We start from the raw sequence: 24,275 nt of genomic DNA on the forward strand, positions 1-24,275 counted from the left end.
GGTTAAATTCCATTAAATTATGTGGATCCAGATGATGGTGTGCATATGCCAACGTCTATTTTCGCCTAAAATTACTCATAAATGACAGTTTAAATTAATGCAATATCAACCGAGCCGAGCAAATACACTGGCTAATATCGGGCTCGAGCTCAGAACAACAGTATTCAATTGGCTTAATGACTCGGTCACTTTAAAATGCAAACGTCTAAAAGAGGAAATTGCCTAGATATATTCAAGCATATTCAAAAACGAAAATGGCAAACTTTTACACATTTTAGCCATTAACCTTTGAAAACTACGTGCTCTTTCCTATTGTGCGTTATTATAGTACCAAATCGATAAGTTTGTTGTGCAAACTTTTGGCCTTGTTTGCAGCATCGTGGCATTGTTCTTACCTCCCCATTGGCTGGCGCAGTTCATTAGCATCCACCATCGCACACACTAGTCCAAAGACAATGGCACTGTTGTCGTCTTAACTGGCAGCCTTTATCTAGAATACATAAATTCATGCCTAGACTTTGGTCTGGCAATTTTTAATGGTTTGATATGTGGGACTGTTAATTAAGACACGCGGAAGAAAGAAAAATGTTTCTTTGGCACGTAAATGGCGCGTCAATCTTAAGCTCGCGCACTGTGGACGTAGGCACGCCTTCAAGCAGGCATTTCTCATTTGAGCTTCATAAAAAAATTGTCAATAAAATGATTTGTCAAAACTTTTGGAATAGGAAAATATGCTAATGCGGTTTCGTTAATCAGGGTGGCAAATAGAAGACGCCAGCACGTAATCAACTGGGCTGGACGGCTTATTAGCCAGCCTGTAATTTAGTCGGCAATTTGTATTCAACATTCGAATAATGTCTTTATATGCTGCCTTTTTTGTACTATTTTCTGCTTCTTCCTCTTTGCGTGCTCAGAGTCGCACATTAAATTTTAATGCCATATTTTATGCTTGGAAAATGTACATAAATTTATTTACTGGTCCGCCGAACTGTGTTTTGGTTGTCGGCTAATCAAATCAAGAGAGAGACGACCCAAACCACCACCTCATGAACAGCAATCCATGAATTACCAAGCAGACATGCAAAGTTTTCGGGCCACCTCAGGAGTTCAAACCAAACTAAAGTTGCACTCACACACACACAGCTTGTATTGGGTATAAAAATAAAAGAAATGGGCAAACTTGCACATACGACCCGCTTCCTTTTCACCACTGCAGACGCTGGCAGAGGGCCAAAGTTGCTTCTAAACACAAACACACAGCAAGAAACACAAAACACACATGCATACACATTGTTGCAACAACAACAGCCACAACAACAACAGAAGCAACCCCAATAGCTTTTGTTATTCTTAGTGCACCTCTCGTAGGAAGTCGCTTCTAGGAAGGCGCATGTATAATTAGAGCTATGAAGCATGTCCGGTGAAGTTTGCCATTGAAATATAACAGCAATGCAACAATCGCAACACCCCAACCTACACATGCACATACGCAACACATACGAATCCCTGTTTCAAGCCACGCTCAAGTTTGAATTGGACAAAAAAGTTGCGCTTGGCTGCGATATTATTGCCACAGGTTTTGCTATTGTTGTTCTTGCTGGGTTCGTTATTGTTGCTGCTGCAAATACATTTTATAATCCTTAAACTATGCAGCACAACAATTTTACATATGAATTTATGTGGTGGCCGAGTGTTCGTTTAGTTCAGGTAGTGCGCCTCTACAAGGGCTAACTAGCCTGGATCCCGGCCGCATTCAACTGAGCAGTAACAACTTAATATGCAAGCTTATCCCTTGATTTATACAATAATAAACATACATGTGCATAAAAGTCCTTTTGTAGCGCCCAGCGCCATCCACTTTGTGCCTTACCTCAAGAAAAACTAATGTCAAATCGTTTACAAAGGCAAAACCCTTCCCTTCTCGGACAGTTATTTTATCGTTAAATAATCTTAATTATAATTTAAAAAATTAATTGAGTCTTATTTAGCTGCCGTAAGAGAAGATTTTAAATTTGGGGCAAAACCTTTAATTCATTACGCATATTGGGCGAATCCTTTGAACTCAAATGAATCGTAATTTAGCTGCTCCCATCGAATACTCAACTTAGCTTTTTCAAAGGCCGACTGTGCCGCCGTCTGTTCTACTCTCTTCGCCAGCAAATGCCAAGAAATGCAATGAAACACGCAAACTTTTTGCCCCACCAAAGTCACAAATGTGCCAGCGTTTACTTTTATGGAGGCTCGCGTTGGTTTCTAGTGGAGCGGCTGGTGCACCTTTTGATGGGCGGCCACTTTGGGTGTGGCATGCCAAATGGCGTCAATGTTGTGCACATTACGGTTAATGCTGTTCAAACGCGGCACATCGTCGAACAGCAGAACTTTAAAGGGCAAGTTTATTGCACCATGCAATGGCTGCGAGCTGCCTGCTGCCGGCAGCACGAATCGGGCATCGTAATATATTCGACTGGTCGCAGCAGCAGGCGTCGCGTAATAATGTTAAATGTCAGGTGCAATGCAGTTGCAGTTGCAATCGAAGTCGCAGCCAGCTGCTAATTAAGTTGCCTCCGACTGTGCCCAAATGCTTGTGCCGACTGAACCCGGTGCGAGTTCTCAGTAAGTTGCCATAAAATATGCGCAGAGCCGTCGCGTCGCTCCCCCGTCCACTCGGCTACCGCATCAGAGCTGGGCGTGGACTAGGGTTGCCAGCACTTGGCTTTACCCCGAACAGACGTTTATTGCAAGCAGTTGCCCTGTGCCACGTGTACTTTATGGCATTGCCCATGAAGAAAGTCGATTCAAGTCATGAAGCTTTCATTTGTTTAGCGCTTCAAATCTACACACAACACGCAACGCAGTCCCTTCTGCGGGTGACTGATGCATGTGGGAGCCTAGGCAAGACGGAAGCTCAACCTAGTAAATTAATGTCTTACTTAGTCGACCAGCTACCGCTAGCTCATCCATACGTATGCACACATACATATATGAACATAAGTGAGTGCATTGCTGCATGGCAGGCTAGCCGAGATACATTTAAGGAGCGCCCCTTGCGCATTTGCCACAATGTGTTTGCATTTCCGACAATATTTACGCTTTAAGTTTTTGTCTACTTTGATTGTGGCTTGTTTTCAATTTCTTGCATGAACATATTCTTACATATATTAACATATTTCTTACATACATTAACCGATTCATAGAAGTGCCACAATAAATATAAATGGATTCAAATTTCTAACACAGATTGCCAAATATAGCACAACTAGCAAATAGGCCGTGGCCGGGTAATAGCGAATTTAACACTTATTCTTATTAGTATAAACATTTAATGATTTTTGTGTAATTAAGCATAAATTCACAAGAAATTGAGAAGAGAGCGAAAGAGGCTTAAATTGTATTCAGAGTATTACCAGAGAGAAATTGTATTGCCCAGACGACTTTAAAATACAATACTTCAAATAGAAGCATGAATTCCTGTAAATCTTAGTTTTATTTATGAAAATCGTATATACAATCAAAGGGTACAGGGTAGACTACAAATGCTCTCAAATTCCTTGTTCACAAATATTGTGAACAGTTTCGTTGTTCCCATAACTAAATGCAGGCAGAGAAAGTTTTTATATCGAATTAAGATAAACAATATTTGCGTGTAGCAAACATTTGCTCAATTCGTTATTAATTATTTAATATTCAATCACAAGCATTCCACATAAATATAGTTCACATTAAGTTATTGTAAATATTTAGAGAACACTCTTACAGCTCATATTATTTAGCATTAGCTCATCATCAATTTGTTGGCTTTTGAAATTGGCAAGAAACAATTTATGTTCATCCAGGAGCATGGAACACGAAAGCAGCACGGCCTTTGCCCATTTTCTCCTTTCTTTCTGTATCTCCTTTATTTTACTCTTCCCTTTCGACTCGTGTAATTTCTTTTCCATTGATTAAATAAAAGAAAGCTTAGTTTTCTATGCGCGCATGCAATTAATTAAATTACATCGGACCAGGAACCCATCCTATTCAAAATGCCTTCCAAGTAATAGAATACAAAAACACATAAAAAACTGATGGAACCCGCATTTAATTTTTGCTTATTGAATCATCGTTTGACGCGGCACTTTATGCAAATTTCAATTTATGCAGCACCATTTACTTTTAGTTTAGTTTGGGGGTCCTTGGCTGATATCCAGGCCTGCTTAGCGCCGAGCTTACGACTTTATTTCATGACTGTATGTCATTTAGGTGTAACACGACAGTGTTGGCATAATGGAGGAATTGCGTTTTTAGTTCGGTTCGCCATGAGAAGCGAAGGCTTTAGAGCCCATACATCATGTATTTGCTGCAATATTAAGAAAGCCAGGTCCTGGCACGTGCCGTCCAACGGGCTGCCAATAGAGCTAAAACCTTTCTCATACACATAACACAATACAAAATATGCTAACGATCACTAAAATGCGGAATATGTATTTTGAAAATTTCCGGTTGAGTTTATTAAAATGTTATTTAAATGAAAATGTCAGGCGTGTCAATCTTTAATTAATTTACTATGAGCTTAACTTTAATGATTCCAATCAGACTTAATTCTTTTATAGGGGCGAATCAATTCTGTTGTATTACTGGCTCAAATGCACATGACATAGTCAAGTAAAATTCATCATTTATATTAATAAGATAATCAGCGTCAAGTGCTTTAAACTGTTGATAATTCGCAATTTATGCACACATTAATAAAAACAAATGTGTGAAACTTAATGTTAATGATTATTGTGAAAAAATATGTCTGATTAAAAACAATTAAGGGTGTTATAGTTTCTACTCTAGTCCAGCTCCTATAATCTTCGATCTATACGAGAATATTTATTTTGCAAATTGCAAGTACATATTTACTTTTTACTGTCTTCCACTCTACTATAGAATATTTATATAGTACATGTGGTCAGAGTTTTCTCCATTTGCCTGTTACATACATTTGTTCAAAATTAGGGTAGAATATAATAACTTTAAAAAATTTGTCAGAAGTGGGATTCGAACCCACGCCCTCAGAGAGGACCAGAACACTCATCAACATTTCTATGAAATGTAAGACTGTTAATCTTGAGTCTGGCGCCTTAGACCGCTCGGCCATCCTGACATGTTGAACTTCTGCTGCCAAAGCACCGTTATTAAGGGAGCAAACGGATTTACAGTACAAAAATGGAATTAAAGTTACATTAATATACTCTCTCTCTCTCTCAAAGCATTAAAAACATTAAGAAAAACACGCGTTTTCGCGCGTCAACTTCGTCGTCAGCGTTGCATGTCTGGCGGCTATTTATAGACGGGCTTTGTTCTCGTTCTCTTCATCGCAAGCTAAAAGCTCAAGCGTGTGGGCTTTTGGTGACGAGGTTTTTTTAATTGTTGCATACTTTTCAGGCATATAATTTAAAGAGTTGGAAATTAAAGCATACTCTAAGGATGCCCAATTAATTTGTTGTATTTTAGTTTTTGTAACGTTATCTGAGCGGTGGTAGATTCTCAGAATTCGAATAAAAGTTTTGATGCAACAGTAGAATTTTTCATATAGCTTTTATAATTTTAAGTATACTTTCTGTAAAAAGATAACTTTCTTTGTATACTTTACAATTGTTGAATGTTGCTATTTGGGATGATGGTACGGACTGACAGGAGATAGAAAACGACCTTCATTCGTGTATTGATAATAATTTCAATTTATTAAATGCTTTATGTACGGTATATAACATTTCAAAGCAAAGAGCAGCACAAAAGGCATCTTACCCAAGATACCTCAATCTATTATATGTTGCTCGATTTGCTCCACAGTTGCCGAGATGTGGATTCTGTCCCCGCAGCCGCTTAGCAATCACATGGTAAGTACGCTTATAAATCAGAAACGTCCGCCGACAAGAAGGAGCTAGCTTTGGCTGCCAGCTAGATTCCACTGGGCTCTGGAACGGCGCATGCTTTTAAATCGATGAGCATCGCAAAATTGACAATGATTTTTTAAAAATAATTTTATTACTTCATTCAGTGGGGCATTCATGCAGACAGCTCCATGCCCAGCAATGGCAATAGAAGTCCATCGGGACTGTCGGCCAGCGTTCCCTATTATTGGATGCAGTCATGCGTGAATGTAAGCGCAGCTTCGAGCCACTCAAGAAGCACTAATGTGAATTTTGTCAGTTTGCAGCTTTGGTTTTTAATTAAATGGCCAAAATAAAATCTAATTATTTTGTGTTCCCGGCTTTATTCTAGTTTTTGTTATCTGTTAATACAAATTTGGCAGGGTTCAAGGGGTACAAGATTCAGGGCCAACGTGCATCGTACTGTTTGATGACGTACGTGATTTTCTTAATAGCCAGCTCGACCAGCTCGTCGTCCACCTGGTGATAGAACACCAGACGCATAAACTCCCAATTGCGTGCGCTGGCCTTGACTATGATACCCGCTCCGTTTTTGCCGGCTACACCAGCTGTCAACTCATCCGGCTCGACGACTGCCAGACGTTCGGCAAACTGACTGGCAGTCAGCTTGGGCTGCCTGATCTGTACCAGCAGAATGTTGCTTTGCACAGTTGCCAAATCCACGGTCACATTAGGACTCCGCAGCTGGTCAATGCCTTTTTATTGTTGATGGTGAATATGAGAATCAAGAGATGCAAGCAAAATGGTTAAGGGACTTACTTTTTGCAATGCGCAAGGTATGTTCATGGTCTTTAGCCAGCAGCGGCACCACCTGCTCTAGGCCCACCAGGCCGGCGGCTGCCAAGATGCCCACCTGCCGCATGCCACCACCCAAGGCTTTGCGAAGTCGGTGAGCTCTTCAAAGGGAAGGCAGATGATCAGGCAAGCTGGATATCCACAGATGCGTTCGATACTTACTCCGTAATAAACGCCTTAGAACCGACCAGCACGGAGCCCACCGGCGCGGACAAGCTCTTGCTCAGACAAACGGACACTGAGTCGAAGCCACGGGCGATGCGTTCAACACTAACGCCCAAAGCTGCTGCCGCATTGAACACCCGGGCGCCGTCCATGTGCAGGCCGATTCGAACAATGCCCAGGCCTGAATCACGTACCAATGCCACCAAGTCATCCAGATATGCAAGAGGCATCACCTTGCCACCGCAAATGTTGTGGGTGTTCTCCACAACAACTAAGGAGGTAACCGGCTCATGGCAGTCCTCATACTGGCGTATCTTGTGCCGCAACTCCTCCAAGCTAAAGGTGCCGTCCTGCTGGTTCCTTATCGTGGCTAATTGCACGCCAGCCAAATGCGCAGCTCCACCTAAGTGGGATAAGAATGTAGCTGTTGCACCTGTAATTTATTGCTCTGCGTTATCCCACCTTGTTCATAGAGAAATATGTGTGATAAATCTCCCACAATGGCCTCCGAGCCGCGCCGGTTGCAATGAACCATAACTGCAAGCAAAAGTTTAAGGAGTTGGGTCAATTGAAACATTGAATTAAGGGTTCTCAGTGTATTCGACTTTAATAAAATGGCCATTCCATTAGAAATATTAACCTGGGTGGGTTCCTCAGCAGCCAAGAAGCTCACTTCGCATCTCCTGCTGTTGTTCTGCACACGCCCCACATTAAAGTACATAAAAATAACTGTTATGTTTATGAATGTGCCCGCAACCTTAACGATAATGAGCCTGATGCATGATATGGGCGTCTTTTCTAAACATTTTTTGTTTTCGTTCAAAGTTTCAGTTTCACTTTAACTGACGAGCCACAAAAATCGTATTGCTTGAGCTTATAAACATCAGCCAGCCAGAGCGCAATATATAGGGGGCGTGACCCAACCTCACTTTAAACTAATATGCATTTACGTGTCCGAGGCAGCGGCCCCCTTTATAAGATATTCAGGTCTTAAATTGCGGACCAGTGTTATTTATGTACACGTCGAGCCACTTACCAGCCAAAAGATTTCCCATGGTGCCACTGGGCACAAACAGGCCAGCCTCCTTGCCGAAAAGTGCCGCAGTCTCCGCCTCCAGCTCAGCAACAGTGGGATCCTCGCCGTAGACATCGTCGCCCACCACAGCGGCTGCCATGCGTTCCCGCATCTCGGGCGTGGGCTGGCTGACGGTGTCCGAGCGCAGGTCAACAATATTGGCAGACATTTTATGCTATTCCTACAAATTGCGTAGTGAATAATTGTTGAATTGAAAATTGAGTTGCTTGAATTTGCATATGTCGTTTCTGCCAACTCGCCATGCATTCACTGTTTAAGTCAAACTGACACTTTTTAAGACAAACTCGCATGCCGGCTAAGGCGAAACTGAGCTATACAAGGAAAATGTCAATTAAAATACAAATATTTGCATTATCAATTTCAAATTGATAAGCGACATTCAATTAGGGTCTGAGGCTGACCTGGATGCCAGTCAAGTCAGGTCTGTGCACTTATAAATGAACACTTGAAAGTTAAAAGTTAGAAATCGAAAACAATAATCAAAGCCCCCACGTATAATACGTGTTGTTACATATGCGTATGTAAGCATCAAGTTACTGGCGAGACCAACACGTGTTTTATTTTATACATAGCCCCACCGCAAGTATGACTGACAACAGTCAAATTGTTAAACATATTAATTGAACAGTAAAAGAATTATATCACATTCGCACAACATAAAAACACCAACAACAACTCACAAAGAGCAGATACTTATTGCGGAAACCAAAACAAAAAAAACAATTGCAAAAAACCGCACTTGCTACGCTCACAACTCAGAATGAACTGAACGTAACAGCTGGCTGCAATCCCCATGTGGGCGCTGGGCGCCGTTCGTTTCCAGCAGAGAAAATTTCCCAAGAGAGTAAAAAAGTCTGTGCTCAGCTGAGTGAGCGTCGATCGAAGTAAAGCACAGTGGGACCCACGGATAGGTTTCGATGCGAAAGTTCCACGAGGTAACGACGTAATTTCGCACGACATATCTCCGCCGATTCCGACAAACGACACTTCTCCGTTTTTGGAACCAGCAGATGTTCAGTTCAAAATAAATCATTCATACAAACATTCATCTCTATATATAAAACTGTTTGTCCTGACTGACTGACTGACTGACTGGCTGACTGACTGACTGACTGACTGACTGACTGACTGACTGACTGACTGACTGACTGACTGACTGACTGACTGACTGACTGACTGACTGACTGACTGACTGACTGACTGACTGACTGACTGACTGACTGACTGACTGATTGGTGATCAGCGCACAGCCCAAACCGTAAGAGCTAGGAAGCTGAAATTTTCACTGTAGTTACCTTATATGATGTAGGTGCACGTTAAGACGGGGTTTCGGGAAATTCCACTCGCAAGTGTGGAAAAATCGCGAAAAACGTTTGTAAGTAACTTTTTTGTTTACCATCCGATCGGCCCCAAACTTATTTTCAAAGATCTTTGTTCAAATTCATTTGAGGGGTGTTTCGCACTTTTCGGAAAACCCATTCCTCCTTGGTGGAAATGGAGGTCAAAGATTTGGTGGGTGACGTTTCGCACTCAAATTCTTTTCCAGAGATCTATTAGAAAAACCATTTGAGACGTGTTTCTCACTTTTCGCAGAATTCAAACTTCTTCGGGGGGAATGCGATTTAAAGAATTTTTGGGCGGCGTTTGAAGTTGTGTCCGATTTGCATCAAACTTATTTTTAAAGCTCTTCGTAAGAACTTAATAAGTACGTATTTCAGCGATTTGGAAAATTCCACCCGCAACAGTGGTAAATTGGCGGAAAAAGGTTGTATAAAAGTATTTTGTTTACCATCCGATCGGCCCCAAACTCATTTTCAAAGATCTATGCTCAAATTCATTTGAGGGGTGTTTCACACTTTTTGAAAAATCCATTCCTCCTTGGTGGAAATGGAGGTCAAAGATTTGGTGGGTGACGTTTCGCGCTTAAATTCGTTTCCAAAGATCTATAAGAAAAATCATTTGAGACGTGTTTTATACTTTTCGCAGAATTCAAACTTTTTCGGGTGGAATGCGACTCAAAGATTTTTTGTGCGAAGTTTTAAGTTGTGTCCGATTTGCTTCAAACTTATTTTCAATGCTCTACATAAGAACATAATGAACACGTATTTCAGCGATTTGGGAAATTCCACCCGTAACAGTGGTAAATTGGCGGAAAACGTTTGTATGAAAGTTTTTTGTTTACCATCCGATCGGCCCCAAACTCATTTTCAAAGATCTATGTTCAAATTAATTTGAGGGGTTTTTCACACTTTTTGAAAAATCCATCCCTCCTTGATGCAAATGGGGGTCGAAGATTTGGTGGGTGACGTTTTGTGTTCAAATTTATTTCCAAAGATCTATAAGAAAAATTATTTGAGACGTGTTTCACATTTGTCGCAAAATCTAAATCCCTTCGGTGGAAAATGCATTTCAAAGATTTTTTTGGTGAATTTTAAGTTTTGTCCGATTTGCATAAAAGTTGTTTGATTCCCGTCCGATCGTTTCAAAATCATTTTCAAAGCTTTTTGAAAACATTGATTTTATAACATACGTGCCACGAGCAAGGCCGGGTTATACCCGCTAGTGTGTATATATAAACTTACTCCTACGAAACTATGCCTCTTTAGATCGACAGAGCTTTTCCTTTAAAACGACTGATTCTCGCCAATATCAACGGCGGAGTTATGTTGTTTTCAAACGTCATATCTCCGCGCGGAGGTAACATATGTCCCTCCTTGATGCAAATGGGGGTCGAAGATTTGGTGGGTGACGTTTTGTGTTCAAATTTATTTCCAAAGATCTATAAGAAAAATCATTTGAGACGTGTTTCACATTTGTCGCAAAATCTAAATCCCTTCGGTGGAAAATGCATTTCAAAGATTTTTTTGGTGAATTTTAAGTTTTGTCCGATTTGCATAAAAGTTGTTTGATTCCCGTCCGATCGTTTCAAAATCATTTTCAAAGCTTTTTGAAAACATTGATTTTATAACATACGTGCCACGAGCAAGGCCGGGTTATACCCGCTAGTGTGTATATATAAACTTACTCCTACGAAACTATGCCTCTTTAGATCGACAGAGCTTTTCCTTTAAAACGACTGATTCTCGCCAATATCAACGGCGGAGTTATGTTGTTTTCAAACGTCATATCTCCGCGCGGAGGTAACATATGAAAAAAAGCGAAAAGTTATATTGCTATGCAAAATTCCACCCGTAGGTGCGAAAAGATTGGCGAAGGCTTAAATTTTGTCCGATCGACTTCAAACATATTTTCAAATCTCTACAATAAGAATGTTAATTACGTGTTTCAGAAAATTCTAAATATTTATACGAAAAGAAAATACAAAAATATGTTGTGCTTCAAGCTTTTCAAGGGTCTATGTACAACTTCATTGCAGACGTGTTAAACAATTTTCAAAAACTCAATTCGCTGGCTTGAAATGTGGGTCATGTTACGGGTAAACTTAAATTTTCTTACTGACAAAATCGGTAATGAAATTTAATTAATTGATGTGAATCAAAATTATTATTTGATTATACACAACTCAAATATTCTTACCTTATTTTTGTCTCAACTTATACAGTTTTCAATTAGAAACTTTATAATAATTACTAAGGCAGGTTATTACTTAACTGAGTTCACACGTTAACAATTCCAGCGTAACTGATAATTAAATAATAAAACATTCGATTACTTTCTTTGGTATTTTTTATTCAATATCTGAAATTTTCACTAAAATTTTTGCTATGTCTAACATGTATTATTTCTAGTTTAGTTTTTTTTTTTCTTAATTGGCCAACAACAAACGGCGTCACTTGCAATTACATTAGGTACGATTTAAATTGTAAGATTAAAAACAAACGAAATCAACTATATTTATACTCGATAGTCATAATTAGTTGCTAACAGTAGTCGATAACTCTTAAGGGACATCTTTTTAGGCTGAAACTAATTCAATTAACTAATGAGATAAGCTATAAAACACAACATGCCCTCGCTTGCAGGTTGGGGAACAGTTTTAGGCATTCAGATAAAGCTACATCTGATATCGATCGTATAGTTCTTAAGACTTACCAACTAAAATTCCAACAATTTTTGTTTTCGTTCTTTTCCGTTGCTGGCAATTTACCAGTTGCATAAACGTACATACATAAATATACATGTTTGTTGTTGTAAAGGTTATGAAAAAAATTATAAATAAATATTTAGCAAATAGTTTTTTGTTATAGTCTTTTCAAGAAGTTTCACTCTAGCGCAATGTAAGTATAATTTTGTTTTGCTCTAAGAATCAATTAAGATCGAGTACAATGCTTCGCACTCGTATATGTGTTGTTTTGCTTTTGGCACCTACTGTGGTTGTCTTCGTAGTAAGTGGAAGTACTTACTTCACAATTTAGCTGCTCAGGAAGTGTGTGATTTCTTGTTTTTTGCTATGTGCAGTGTGCTGAAGGTACATCATTTTACATCAGACCACATAACGATTCGATTCCATTCATCGGCTAACTTGGTTACATTCATACTTAACAAAATGAACCAAAAAATGCACGGGACATGCAGTACATTAAATTGTTTGGTTGCTCTTAGTTGTTTGGTTTTTTGGTATGTGCAGACGGAGCTGCAAGGATATCGCTGGGCAGCGCGACCTTTTACAAAGGTCCCTGTCACGATTTCAAATCTTAAATCTAGACAGTACACAAGACACGCAAACTTACAGCTAAGTTTAGACTCTAACTCTGTTTTGAGGCTTAGCGCTATGACGATACGTCCGTATCGGACCCATCAAGCTCGCCGGGTGGATTTCGCTTAATGCAGTCCCGTATACTTTGCAGAATGATGCCAACTCGTCGATCTAGCGCCTCCAGATGGGGTTGCCAGAGCACCGGACTGACTGGATCCTCGCTAAGCGATTCGCGCATAACCTGCGATAGCAGCTTGGGCCCATTGTGGAATCTTGAAAGATATAAACACAACAGTAGGCAATTGCTCAGTAACACATACGACTTAGATATATCTTTGGGGTAACTCACTCTAGCAGCTTGGTGAGCGTCGTCTTTCGTATTAGGCAGCACTGCAGAACTGGCGCCAGTATTGAGAGCTCATCGTGAAAGGGACGCCCAAAGCCGCGTCCATGGTCCAAGTGCAGTGGGAAGGTCTCGTTGCCATAGATTCTGTAAAAGGTAGCAAAAGTATTATTGTCAAATTGCGCATACGACCCGTGTTTAGCATTGCATAAGCCTTATTTCCTGCAAATGTGATTAGAGACAAACGCCAAGCATCGGCCTTAGCCCTGACATAACGCAATCGGGTGTAACCGGCCACTGACAATGCCAATGCCATTAGCTTAACAAACGCTCCCCTGCATAACAAACACCGTGGCAGGCAGGGCACCTGCCAGCTTTGGAATGCATGTTGATACGATGCGGTTGCCGGCTGCTGTCTTGAGCAGCAGACAGATTTTGCTGCTTTTTGCAGCATGCATGCAAATATCTTTCCGAGGCATTTGCTCCTGCCGTTGAGCTTGCTGTGTGGCACCCTTACCAAATATAGACCCAGCAGCAGTGAGGCGGATATAAAGCGTATACGTAACGCGCAGCCACATTGTAGGCAAGGAGCCAACAACGCCATTTATGCGGAAATAAGCCAATCGCATTAGGTCCTACGCAAAGTTCCCACTTGTGAGGCTGAGGAGCCCTCCGCCCATACTCACTTAAAGGTCTCATAATGGTGACGATCCATGTTGCCAGTGAGAAAATCAAATACAGCCATGTCCATGAGGTCAAGCAAACGTCGGCCCTCATCGTAGGGCGGTATATCGCGTACCTGTGACAAAAATCAAATGCTAAATGAGACATCAGTCGGAAAGAAACTATGCAACCGAATTGATGCTATGCAAATGATGCTGGCTGTCGAAGAGTTAATTAAGTCGGGAATGATTGCCAGTACAAAAGCTGGAGCAAGAGTAACAAATGAAAACATTTGCATTCCACTCAAGCTTAAATGCAAATTAAATAAAATAACCGCAGCAAGAAGAGCTGCAGACAAAGCGTAGCGGGCGCAACCGGAAGTGGAAATGAAAATGGCACACAAAATTGGGGTAAGCAAAAGGCGACCGCCGTCCGCCATCCGCCCTCCGTCTCTCTCAGTTAGTAGCCAACTGGCGAACGGTTTACTTACCAGGGCACAATAATTGGCATCTGTCTCCCATTGAGCCTTCTTTCGCTTGTGATAGGAACGTCGCCAAGGATGCCGCCAGAGCTGTAGAAGAAGACGGATAATAAAATCAATATCAATTTGAGCTGCACAGTGTAAGAATCTAAAGCTGCTGCGCAGCATTAATATGCCACGAGTGTGCGTCGGGTGGGCATCAGCTAAAACATTTATTTATCATCCCCGCAATATGACAATATTATTTTTGTATTTTTGTACTTCGTTTTTGCTTGATTTTCTTGGGACCCGTCTGCACTATAAGCGAAATTAAATTATTTGCCGTGCTACTAAGAAACGTAATAAAACGCTATCCAGCATTTTGCTTGGCTTCGCGACGGCTTTTATGCCGGACCTCAACGACCGCAACTTACCCTCCGTCCCTATGCAATTGGCAATGGCAAGGAGCGCGTTTTGGTGTAGCGAAGCATTTTATGTTCGTGGGAGGGGCACGAGGGTAACAACAACAATGCAGTGACCAAAAATATGTAGAAAAATTAAAAAGAAAGGTTGAGATAAAAATCATAATAATAAAATCGCTGCGAGTTCGCCGCTGCGTGGGCGTGGCATGTCTGTGTAATGACCGGAAGCCCACATGGGCCACAAAATGTAGCAGGAGGCGTAAAAGCAAATAAAAAAACCAGGAAGCGCACCAAAGTAGATGCAGCAAAGAAGAAGCAAAAAGCAAACACAAAGCCAACACGTAAAAGTAAGGTAAGTTAAGGGCAACAATGCGACGACGGGGAAAGGATTGTTTGCATATAAAGCAGATCCCTCCGCCTCCGCATAAAGTGCATAAATCAAGCGAAATTAAATTCCCACAAAAAGACAAGGGCATGCAGTAAAATGTTGGGACGACAAAAAAACACCAAAAATGTGGCAAGACGAGTATGAGGCAAGCATTTTCCGAGTTTTATTTGGCTTGCTGCATGTTAAATGTTTTAGCGAAATGCTTGAAAATTCGCATGGATGAAAGTTTATGACAAGCAATTTAAATAAATTAAACTAAATTATCAACCCGAAATTATTAGTAAGATGTTTAGCTTATGAAATATGTCAAATGAGATGTGATATTCAATTATTCAAATAAAATCGAAATAAAGTGAATTTATTTTGTATAAAGTATAGCCATATTTTAAGCCATTCACAGCTCAGTAAAGCACGAATACAATTTTTCCATCGTCAGCTTCTCTTTGTTTCTACACAGCAATTAACGAGGGTGCAAATCAAATTTGCAATATAATTAAAATTCTCCACTGTTGCGAAACTGTTTGTTCTTTTTTTTAGACGGTTGCCTCGAGGCGACTTCAAAGAACAGTTAAAGTGAATAAAAGCCAAAAGGTTGCTGCAACAAAAACAATGGGAAAACCTCTGTGCTGCTTTCTCAAGTAAAATGATCTCCTGTGCATAATTTACAGCTTTGCTTACGCTTAATCTCTGGTATACACTTCACCATTTTCCACTTGTTAATTGCTGGAAGGCAAGCCGAAAACAAGTAGAAAAAAAATTAATAGAATAATTCCTTTGAGGCACAAGTGCAAAAAAAGAAATATGTATATAAATGTTTCAGCTGCGGCAAATCTGTCTAAAAAAATGCTGAGAGACTCGGTCAAAGGGATAAAAGCTCTTCTGGTGGGGTAGCTGGATTCAGGTTTTGCTTTAAATTTGCACTGATTTGCATTTAAAACCCGTTGCCGCTGTACCCTTTTGATGGAGTGTACTCTAGAATTTATTAACGTCCACCCGAGAAGCTGCATTTATATTTAATTTTACGCTTTACGAGCCGCTGAAGAACTGATACAATATTTTTGTTTTTAAGTAATTCAAGCGTCAGGCGGCAAAACGAATAAATGGACGGAACTGCAGACTGACCAGGCCGAGTGCTGAGGCGAATAAGGGATACGAAATAGAACAAATTATGCAAATTAAATGCCAGTTTTTAGGACAAGCAATAAAGCAATGAAGTGCCTTCCAAGTAAGTAGCTAGTTAAATTGTCCCCTTATCTTTAGCCGGTGCTGCCAACATACCAAGCGAACTAAATGAACTGCTCACCATCGGAATATCAGGGTCAGAGCAGGGTTTATAAAGCTTATATTACGTAAAGTAGCCAGAGAGCTTACCTGTTGCAGGTATACCTGCACTCGCATGTGAGCACATGCTTAGTAAATAATGTGATTTTATATTTAGTTTGACCAAGCGTACGAAATTAGTAATGGAAGCGAAAGACTCTAGCGATCAGAGAATATTAAGTGTAATCTAGCACTGCGTTAGGAGTTGCTATGCATTAATCAAAAGCCACTTAGTCGGGCATACTACGGAGCCTACTATATGCGTCCCTTATGGGTTGACCAACATGAGACCCGTATGCGTGTATGTGAGTGTGTGAGCTGTTGAGTTCCGAGAGTTGTTTGTTGCTGACCTACCTTGCGATTGGAGGTCTCAAAGCTGGGCAGGAATGCGGCAAAGGAGCCCTCCAGCATGTCCGGATTGCCACAAATGGCATGCGAAGTGTCGCAATAGTACGAGCACTTGCCATGGAAGCATAAATTCAACGATGGCGAAACAAAGAATGTCTTCAATAAATTTTCGTCGGCCAGTTGATAAATTTCGGTCGTTATGTTCAGCGTGCGACCAGCCACGGGCATTGCGCGACGAAAGCCCAGGACTCTGAAAACACAAAAAATAAAAAAAATGTTTATGCCATGAGCGCTGTGAGAAAAATAAGTGGTAAATAAACATTTTTGCTAGAGTGCGTGTGCAAAGAAAACGAATGCTATATACACCGTTAGTAGACTTTTGAAATACTCTACATTGTCGTAGTTTAAGAGCTTACAATACATTATATTTAAATAAAATCACATATGAGGCTAAGCAACCTTTTCAACACGACTATTTTGTCTTTAAGGCTATTTAGAGAACTATTTCGAGTTTTTGTAGATCTATAACTTAAATGCAACGTAATACCAAATTTTGCGAATTCTATAACAAATTGTAGACTCTATAGGGAATGCGGAAAAACCATTTGCAAGTATCTGTCAGACACGCCGCTTATGTTTTGGCCAGCGGAGGGGGCCAAGTAGATGAACTGCCCAAAAATTGTTTGGGAACATGAAAAATTTTCAGTGTCTGGGGAATGTCGCCCGTGGTTACCAGTGAAATGCCATAATTCTGGCAGCATTCCATTATTGTGTGGCCAACAAGTTTGTACCCTGGGAGCTCTTCAAACGGAGATTTGATTATGGGTGCGTGTGGCTGCCACAACAATTTTAAAAGCTCTGATGTATATTTTAAATCTAAAGCGATGCTGCAGGACTCTGATTATAAGGCGATCAATTTACAATTAAAATCTAAATAAGGGCGAGATTTGTCAGAAGACTTGGAAACCTGTGCTATTTAATTGGCTATAATAATAGACGCATTCATTTCTTTCTTATTTAAGATAAATTCTTTGCCTATTTCAAATCATTTTTGGGATATGTGCAAAATGTTCATAAATAATAAACATAATTGGATTTGCCAACAGATTTTACTCTGCTCTTTGGGTGTTCAAATTGAACTCCTAATCGCAAGGCAACAGGCAGAGTGTAAGCGGATTTTGGTTTTATATCCATAAAGGGTTTAGGGCTTGTTACTAATGTTAATTAAAGGACACAGCCGAAATTGCTGGCTGTATTATAAAATAATAATGAAACCTGTTCGTTAAAACAGGCAATGCTTGTGGCAATGCACATTTTTCGGTTATTTTCAATTAAATTAAAATAAAGGTTGTCTACTGATAGAGCATTTATTCGCGCGCATATCTATGCAGAGACTTACATTTAATTATTGCATTCTACTGCCAGAGTACATTTAATTTATTATTTCAATTTGCATAAATATTTTCGTTCAATGTGATAAATGCAATTAAAAATAAAATCTAAAATAAATATGCGGCAATTTCGCATGCGAAAATGCGAGCGATTCGATGATTTTTATTGCATAATTTGCAACTGCATTTTTTGCACAGTTCACTGCACTTTCCAATGGCATTTGTGAACGTGGCTGGGATGAAGCCGAAAACTCACCTGTCCAAATGGAAGGCAGCAATCTCGGCATTGTGGCGCTCATAGTCTGTGAAGTAGAAATGATTGGGCAACGTTTGCTGGTCCCTTGGAAACCTGGAAAAACAGATGGAAAAAGGCACAAAAATGCATATTATAATTAATTAAATTTAAAGTGTGGGCACCATTTGCATTTAAGTGCATTTGCATATAGCGCGAGAAGCGGCTTTTTTTACCGTAGAATCGGACGCACAGAAGAACGGACGTCTCGACGGATGAATGGACGGAAATGGGCGGTTCGTTGGCGCTGTTAACTGATTACTATATGGCTTCTTAATTACTTGCACTGCGACACCGCAGCGTAATTCAAAAAACGTTTCATTTAAATTGCAAATGAAGAACATTAAAAGGACACTTTACACTTTACTTTGGCAACTGCAGCGGTTGCTGTGGCTTGGCCCGTGCAAACTGGCCAAACACCGCGTTGAAATCTCATTAAAAATCGCGTATAAATGTTCGAGTCAAGTTGCAATCCATTTTAAGCGCATTTCAGTACATTGAATTCACTGCAGCGACCGTTTGCTGGCCACAGCGATGTCAGGGCTGGTAAATTATATATACCCAGGTCGGAAGTGCTGACAAGTAGCTATTGCAATCGATGTGAATTCTATCAATATTTTCGCTCTTTTTAACTTACGCTTAAAAATCATGTGTGTTCGCGCACTTACCGCATGGGCTTCATTAGAGCCTTGATGTCATTGGGATACTCAATAATTAGCTTCAGCTGTGTTCCGCCCTCTTTTTGGACTGTGGAAAGCGTAAGAGCAGAGAGAAAACAATTAAATTATTTCGGTAAAGCAAAAGAACGCATACTTGAGTTGGATTGAAACAACAGTTTGTGGCTTTAAAGGTTGCAGCTCAGCACACAGTTTGCACATCGTTGCACATATATTTTAAGCCACAAGAAGAAGAAGAAGGCGAAGAGAAGCAACAAAAACAGCAGCGGCTTTTGCTGATATGGCAGTCATTGAAATTGCATTAAACGAAAGAGCATGCCCAAATTACACTTGACTAAATTGCAATTAAAATGCATAAAGCCAACAAAAATATTACTTTTACGCAAAGTGGTCACAATGAAACTAAAATGCTATGCTTTTGTCTGTCGAACTGAGCAACACAATAATAGACACATCAAAACCATATTTTTGCTGGCCGTACACAAATTTATTTAAAGGCAGAAATCTCTTGTGTGCACAGACAGAGACCATAAGTACAGCAAAACCTAATCCTGTGCTGCACAAACACCATTAAAATGCTAAACCAGAGCCAAACATACAATGTGCAATACGAGAAACATTCAACACGACGTCCAACAAATTCCTTTAAATTCCAAAAGAAACTTAAGGAGAACGAAGATATCCTTTTACTAGTGAAATGAAATAATCGAGGACTTTTATAAAAGAATTCAATAGATAACTGAACTGAAAAAGTACAAATGATATATACACATGCCCAGAATGTTGCATCATTCAGTTAATTGGCTTTAGGGTATTTCAATTTCAGCATATCCCAGTTAGCGTGGCGTATGCGTGATTTATTGTGAGCAACACTCAGCTCAGTCAATTTATGCAAAAGTTACTTCCTTAAAGCGTATGAGACATTGTTGTCATTGTTGTTGCTGTTGGCGCTGCGAACGCAGAATGAGTTTTGCACTTTGTCTTGTACATTTTACATTTTAATGTTGTTGCGTGTTTTTTGTGCGCATGCTGCAAAAGTTTATTATTAATAAATTAGAGCCATAGTAAACTTTCAAATGAAAATAGTTTTGCCTGCCACCTTGGCGGCTCTCTATAATCCGAGTAAGTTTTGTGCCGCTCCTTCCCATAATTAAGTTAAATGTGCAACCAGCCAAAGGGCAAATAAGTTTACAAAAGCAGCTCAACTTGAATGCTGGGACGGCATGCGCTCGAGTATTTATGGATTTACAATGGCTTCAAATGCGAGGCTGAGTTGGGGTTTGAGCAGCACATATGTACATATGTAGCACTTACCCACGTGCTGTATTGGCAGCCTGATCATGTCACGTAGCACCGCATCGACCAGGGTATCCTGCTCGCTGTATAGCTCCTTCTTCGTAATGCGCAATTGGAAGCGTTCCAAATTGCTAGCGTTTGCTCTGCAATGTAAGTAAGAAATAAAAGAAACTTTAGTCAGCTGTCGTTTCCCGAGCATTAAGACCGACAATCAGCCAGCTTGAAGAACACAGCGGAAGCGCTTATAAGCATGCTAAGAGAACGCCGTGGGCCACAAAATGAGTATCAAGTTGCTGTAATGATTGTCACAATGATTTATCAAAGCAGCCGCCAGCCGGCAGCCGGCAGCTGATGCAGGAAAACTTCGATATTCCACTCTTCGCTCTCTGTGTTTTTGCCATGCCAATTTGACTTTCAAATGCAATCTCCCGCTTTGCCTGCATTGACTCATACGCACACAAAGCACACAGCATTTTTTCGATGTAATGGTCGCATTGCCTTTGAACATTTTTCTTGAAGTGCGTTACCCGCTTTTGCCAGCAGGCGATGGCCAGTAAAAAATGAAACAAACTGCACTTTTACCACATTTACCAGCATGCAGTAGTCCCTCCTTTCTCCCTCTGTTGATCTCTATCGCATTTTAAACTCTTACTCTTTTACACACAGTTTGTTTGCGCCTTTTTTTGTCGTTAAACGTTCACATTCAAACAGTTTATTTAAGCAGTTTTCTTTAGTTTACCTGAGTAAGCATTAAATCCGGTTGAAATTTGCGAGTTAAATGCGCTCAATCTGTTTTATTCCAATTGCAGTTGCATACTTTTCGGCTGCTGACAAAAACGGGCAACAAATTATCAGCCCTGAAGAAATACTAAATAAATACCAAGAAACACAGCAAGTGACAAATTGAATTGTTGAAATGTTGCTGTTGCTGTTGCTGCTGGTCAAGCTGCGAAACTTGCCAAAGGGCCAACCACGCACAGCATGAGCAACGGGCAGTGTCTACGGCATTGTGTGCCATATTTATCAAGATAATGTAGTCAGCGTTCGTCTAACTCTTTTGAGGCTAGCAGCCAGCTTGGCTGCACTCACGTAACTTCCATGGCCAGCGTCCCTTACATCGTTTACCTTTTTGTCGTTGTCGTCACTGTCAACTACAATGATTGCTGTTCCTGCCTGTCTGGCCGTCTGACCGTCTGTCTAGCTGGTTAACTGGCTGGCTTGCTGCTGTTGGGCCAGAGTCAACTTGGTGCTGGTGCTCTGGCTCAAATCCTTTTCATAATTTGCTAGATGACGTCTGTGATACTTTACGCAGGCAGCGCTTTAATGCTGCTTCCTGTGCTGCTGTTTGCACCTGCTCTGGGTGGCAGGAAGGAAACAACTGTCTGAACAGCCAACCCTCGTGTGCAAAGACCGACGCAAAATGACTTTCAATATTTTAACTTTTTATGAAAATGGGGGCAGTTTCCTGTCTACCTGCACTGCCTAGTAATGAGTGCGCTAAGTGTATGCACAGAAGTTCAAAGACTGTGATAAATGTGCGAGCTGCATGCGGCGTTTTAAATTTTTAAAGCTTTAGCTTGGTGTGCAATTAAAAGCAGTTGATTTGGTTACGCCTTGGCAGCAGATGGCAATTGTCATGGAATGACCAAGAAATTGACGACGGTTCATGTTGAGGTCGCAGGCACAGCTGCTAAGTGTGGTCGACACTTGACACACCAGCAGGGGTTATAGTTCATTTGAGCCAGTACAGAACATTGCGGCTACACTGGCGACTCCGAATCCAATTTCCGTGCATGTTTCATTTGTCAAATGCCCCAGAAAGCAATGGGGCAGCTGGAGAGCTGCGTAATTGATGAAGCAGCTCGTTCAGACATTGACTAATCACAAGACGCTGCCCAGCTGGCTATATGTTGAGGTTGGCGGGTTGTTCAAATGTTCTGCCAATGGCTTGAAGCTTTAACAGATATTACGTAAATCTCTTCAACAATACTGACGCATTGCTTGACGAAAGCCCCTTGTTATCAGTTTCACGCTATCAACAGAAATGTAGGAGACCATTTTGCATTGTATGTGCAACAAATATTACGCAGAAGTTACTATAACCAAGAAATATGAAAACCTGAACGTGGCAATTGGCCCACATACACAAACACAACCACTAAAGCACACGTATATTTTGCTGTACAAGACGTTGACAAGTCGGTGACAATAATAGAAACAAGCTACAAAGATTTTTACATAACATGTCAACATATTGTTAGTGGCCTCCCTGGTAACTGATTGCTATTGAGCGCAGCTTTATTGATATCGATCATAACATTTCAAAGACTACTATACATATTTTTTAGTTTCTTTCAACAGAACTTGTTCATTTATTAGTTTTAAACAAAGCTCGCTAATAAACCTCGTTACGACAGCTAAGGGAAGAAGCATATCAACAAGATGAAAATCTTTGTTATTGTTGACTAAAGGAAAGCCAAGCAGATTGCACAAAGGGAAATTTCATTTTGATTGTATTCTCGTTTATATTCATTAAGTTCAATGTCAACTTAATTAACATATAATAAAGCCTTATTCAACTGCTCCTATATTTTTTCATTTTAGATATCAATACTAATAATAACATTTTTCAATTTCACTGAATCGCAAATATAAAGCTGTCGACTATCCTCTCTTTCAACTTCATAAAATATACTATTTAACTGAAAAGTTAAATATCAGAATTTAAAGTTGTTTTTTTTTTTGTATTTATAAAACATTTAACTTTAATCAAACCTTTCGGTTGGCAAACTCTGTCCAAGGGTCTAGCTCTCAGTTGAAGTAGTTGTCCTTACCCTTGGCCTATTTATTATTGTCAACGTTTTTATTTTTCTTGTTGCAATTATTTGCTATCAGCCGGCATGTTGCGGGTGTGTCCTAAGACGTTTGCTCTAACTTTACCTCCGCCCCATAATTGTTTCAGCATAAGAAAACGTCGGTAAACTTTGCCATCTCCGATTCCGTTTACAGCTGCACCAGGGCACAACCACTTCCAGATCTTGGCCGAGTGCTTAGAAAGTGAAAAACTTTGTGCGTGCGAAATTGTGGCAAGCAGACAACCAGCGAATAGCCCAACAACGCAACCGCGGCCAAGATTCTAGCGGCGACAGGCGACAGCCGACAGCCGACAGGCGGACACTTTGAACTGAGTTGCAAAAACAACGCAAACAAAGCGAAAATTAAACTTATATTGTTGCGTTTGCCAGGCAGCAAGGATAAACTTCAGCCGCGGCAGAGCGCGAACATTAAAACCAGTGACAGCGAGCCAGCTGCTGCTGCGACGGCAACTGAATAAGGAATATCCATGCTAGCTGGCAAAATGTCAGCGTACTTTAGTTTAACACACTCGCCGACATTGAGCATAGTCTTTTATTAGGACGCGTCTCTGGCAACCGCAATGCCATCCGCAGTCAGATGCGGGCCGGGCCAACAGCTGCTTAACTTGCAGTTGGTTAGTGAGCTTTTCCTTTTTTTTTTTGTCTCTTGTTATTCGGCTGTAATTCGTTTGAAATAAGATTACTGTCCCAGCTCAACGTGGTCGCAATTGCGGGCTAATTAAAAATTTGTCATACTAATTAAATGCACGCCATGAGAAGACGTGATGGGATAACGGCAGGGCGGCCGCAGGACCCTGCGGCTTATGGTAAATCAGTGGCAGCAGCAACGCAGAATCATCAAAACGTGAAAAATTTTCGTAATTATATTTTAGCCAATAAAGAGCGCGGCTTATACTATGTTAGTTAGCTACTCAGCTACCATGCTGCTCGTCATATATCATATTTCAATTTTTAGGCAGAATTGCATTTTCTTTAAGCTGAATTTTTTGCCAAAGCCACCTGAGCGTCGTTGCATGCTTGGAAAAACTGTCACAAAACTGCTGACAAAGCTGCCACAGCCCGCACCCTGACAATAAAGGGGCAAGGCAGAAGGCGGCATAAGCCACATGAGCTCGGCACGCGTCTACTGTGGTAGCCAACAATGCCAGCCCGCGAAACGGAATTTTAA

The 24,275-nt window shown here is 40.7% G+C and overlaps 2 protein-coding genes and 1 non-coding gene across 5 annotated transcripts in view; all 3 read right to left on the reverse strand.

The window, feature by feature from the left end:
• Positions 1-5,007: 5,007 nt before the first annotated feature.
• On the reverse strand, positions 5,008-5,128 carry TRNAL-CAA (transfer RNA leucine (anticodon CAA)). The gene is made up of 2 exons: positions 5,091-5,128; positions 5,008-5,052 (listed from the first exon to the last, which is right to left on the reverse strand). It is a non-coding gene; the product is annotated as a tRNA-Leu (tRNA).
• Positions 5,129-6,221: 1,093 nt separating this feature from the next.
• On the reverse strand, positions 6,222-8,732 carry LOC135438315 (uncharacterized). Of its 2 annotated transcripts, none has more exons than XM_064696595.1 (6): positions 8,655-8,732; positions 7,915-8,134; positions 7,341-7,415; positions 6,876-7,281; positions 6,678-6,814; positions 6,222-6,613 (listed from the first exon to the last, which is right to left on the reverse strand). In XM_064696595.1, exons 2-6 carry the CDS (start codon positions 8,120-8,122, stop codon positions 6,300-6,302), a joined length of 1,140 nt encoding a protein of 379 aa, XP_064552665.1. In that variant the 5' UTR covers positions 8,123-8,134; positions 8,655-8,732; the 3' UTR covers positions 6,222-6,299. The 2 variants fall into 2 exon arrangements, with proteins under 2 accessions (XP_064552665.1, XP_064552666.1); XM_064696596.1 differs by lacking the exon at positions 8,655-8,732 and adding an exon at positions 8,376-8,386.
• A 2,911-nt stretch (positions 8,733-11,643) lies between these two features.
• The window catches only part of LOC135438266 (uncharacterized), a 58,393-nt gene continuing 45,761 nt past the window's right edge, over positions 11,644-24,275 (reverse strand). For both annotated transcript variants that reach the window (XM_064696520.1, XM_064696521.1), the window contains 8 exons: positions 20,250-20,374; positions 18,927-19,005; positions 18,223-18,315; positions 16,582-16,825; positions 14,128-14,208; positions 13,661-13,773; positions 12,981-13,121; positions 11,644-12,903 (listed from right to left, as the gene is read on the reverse strand). In XM_064696520.1, coding sequence (XP_064552590.1) covers positions 12,705-12,903; positions 12,981-13,121; positions 13,661-13,773; positions 14,128-14,208; positions 16,582-16,825; positions 18,223-18,315; positions 18,927-19,005; positions 20,250-20,374 — 1,075 coding nt within the window. In that variant the 3' untranslated portion in view covers positions 11,644-12,704. The remainder of the gene's footprint in view (positions 12,904-12,980; positions 13,122-13,660; positions 13,774-14,127; positions 14,209-16,581; positions 16,826-18,222; positions 18,316-18,926; positions 19,006-20,249; positions 20,375-24,275) is intronic.

The sequence above is a fragment of the Drosophila montana genome, unplaced genomic scaffold, assembly GCF_035044405.1.
Source record: "Drosophila montana isolate Dmon_TW-CO22-7 unplaced genomic scaffold, ASM3504440v1 contig_3848_1, whole genome shotgun sequence".
Taxonomy (NCBI): Eukaryota; Metazoa; Arthropoda; class Insecta; order Diptera; family Drosophilidae; genus Drosophila; species Drosophila montana.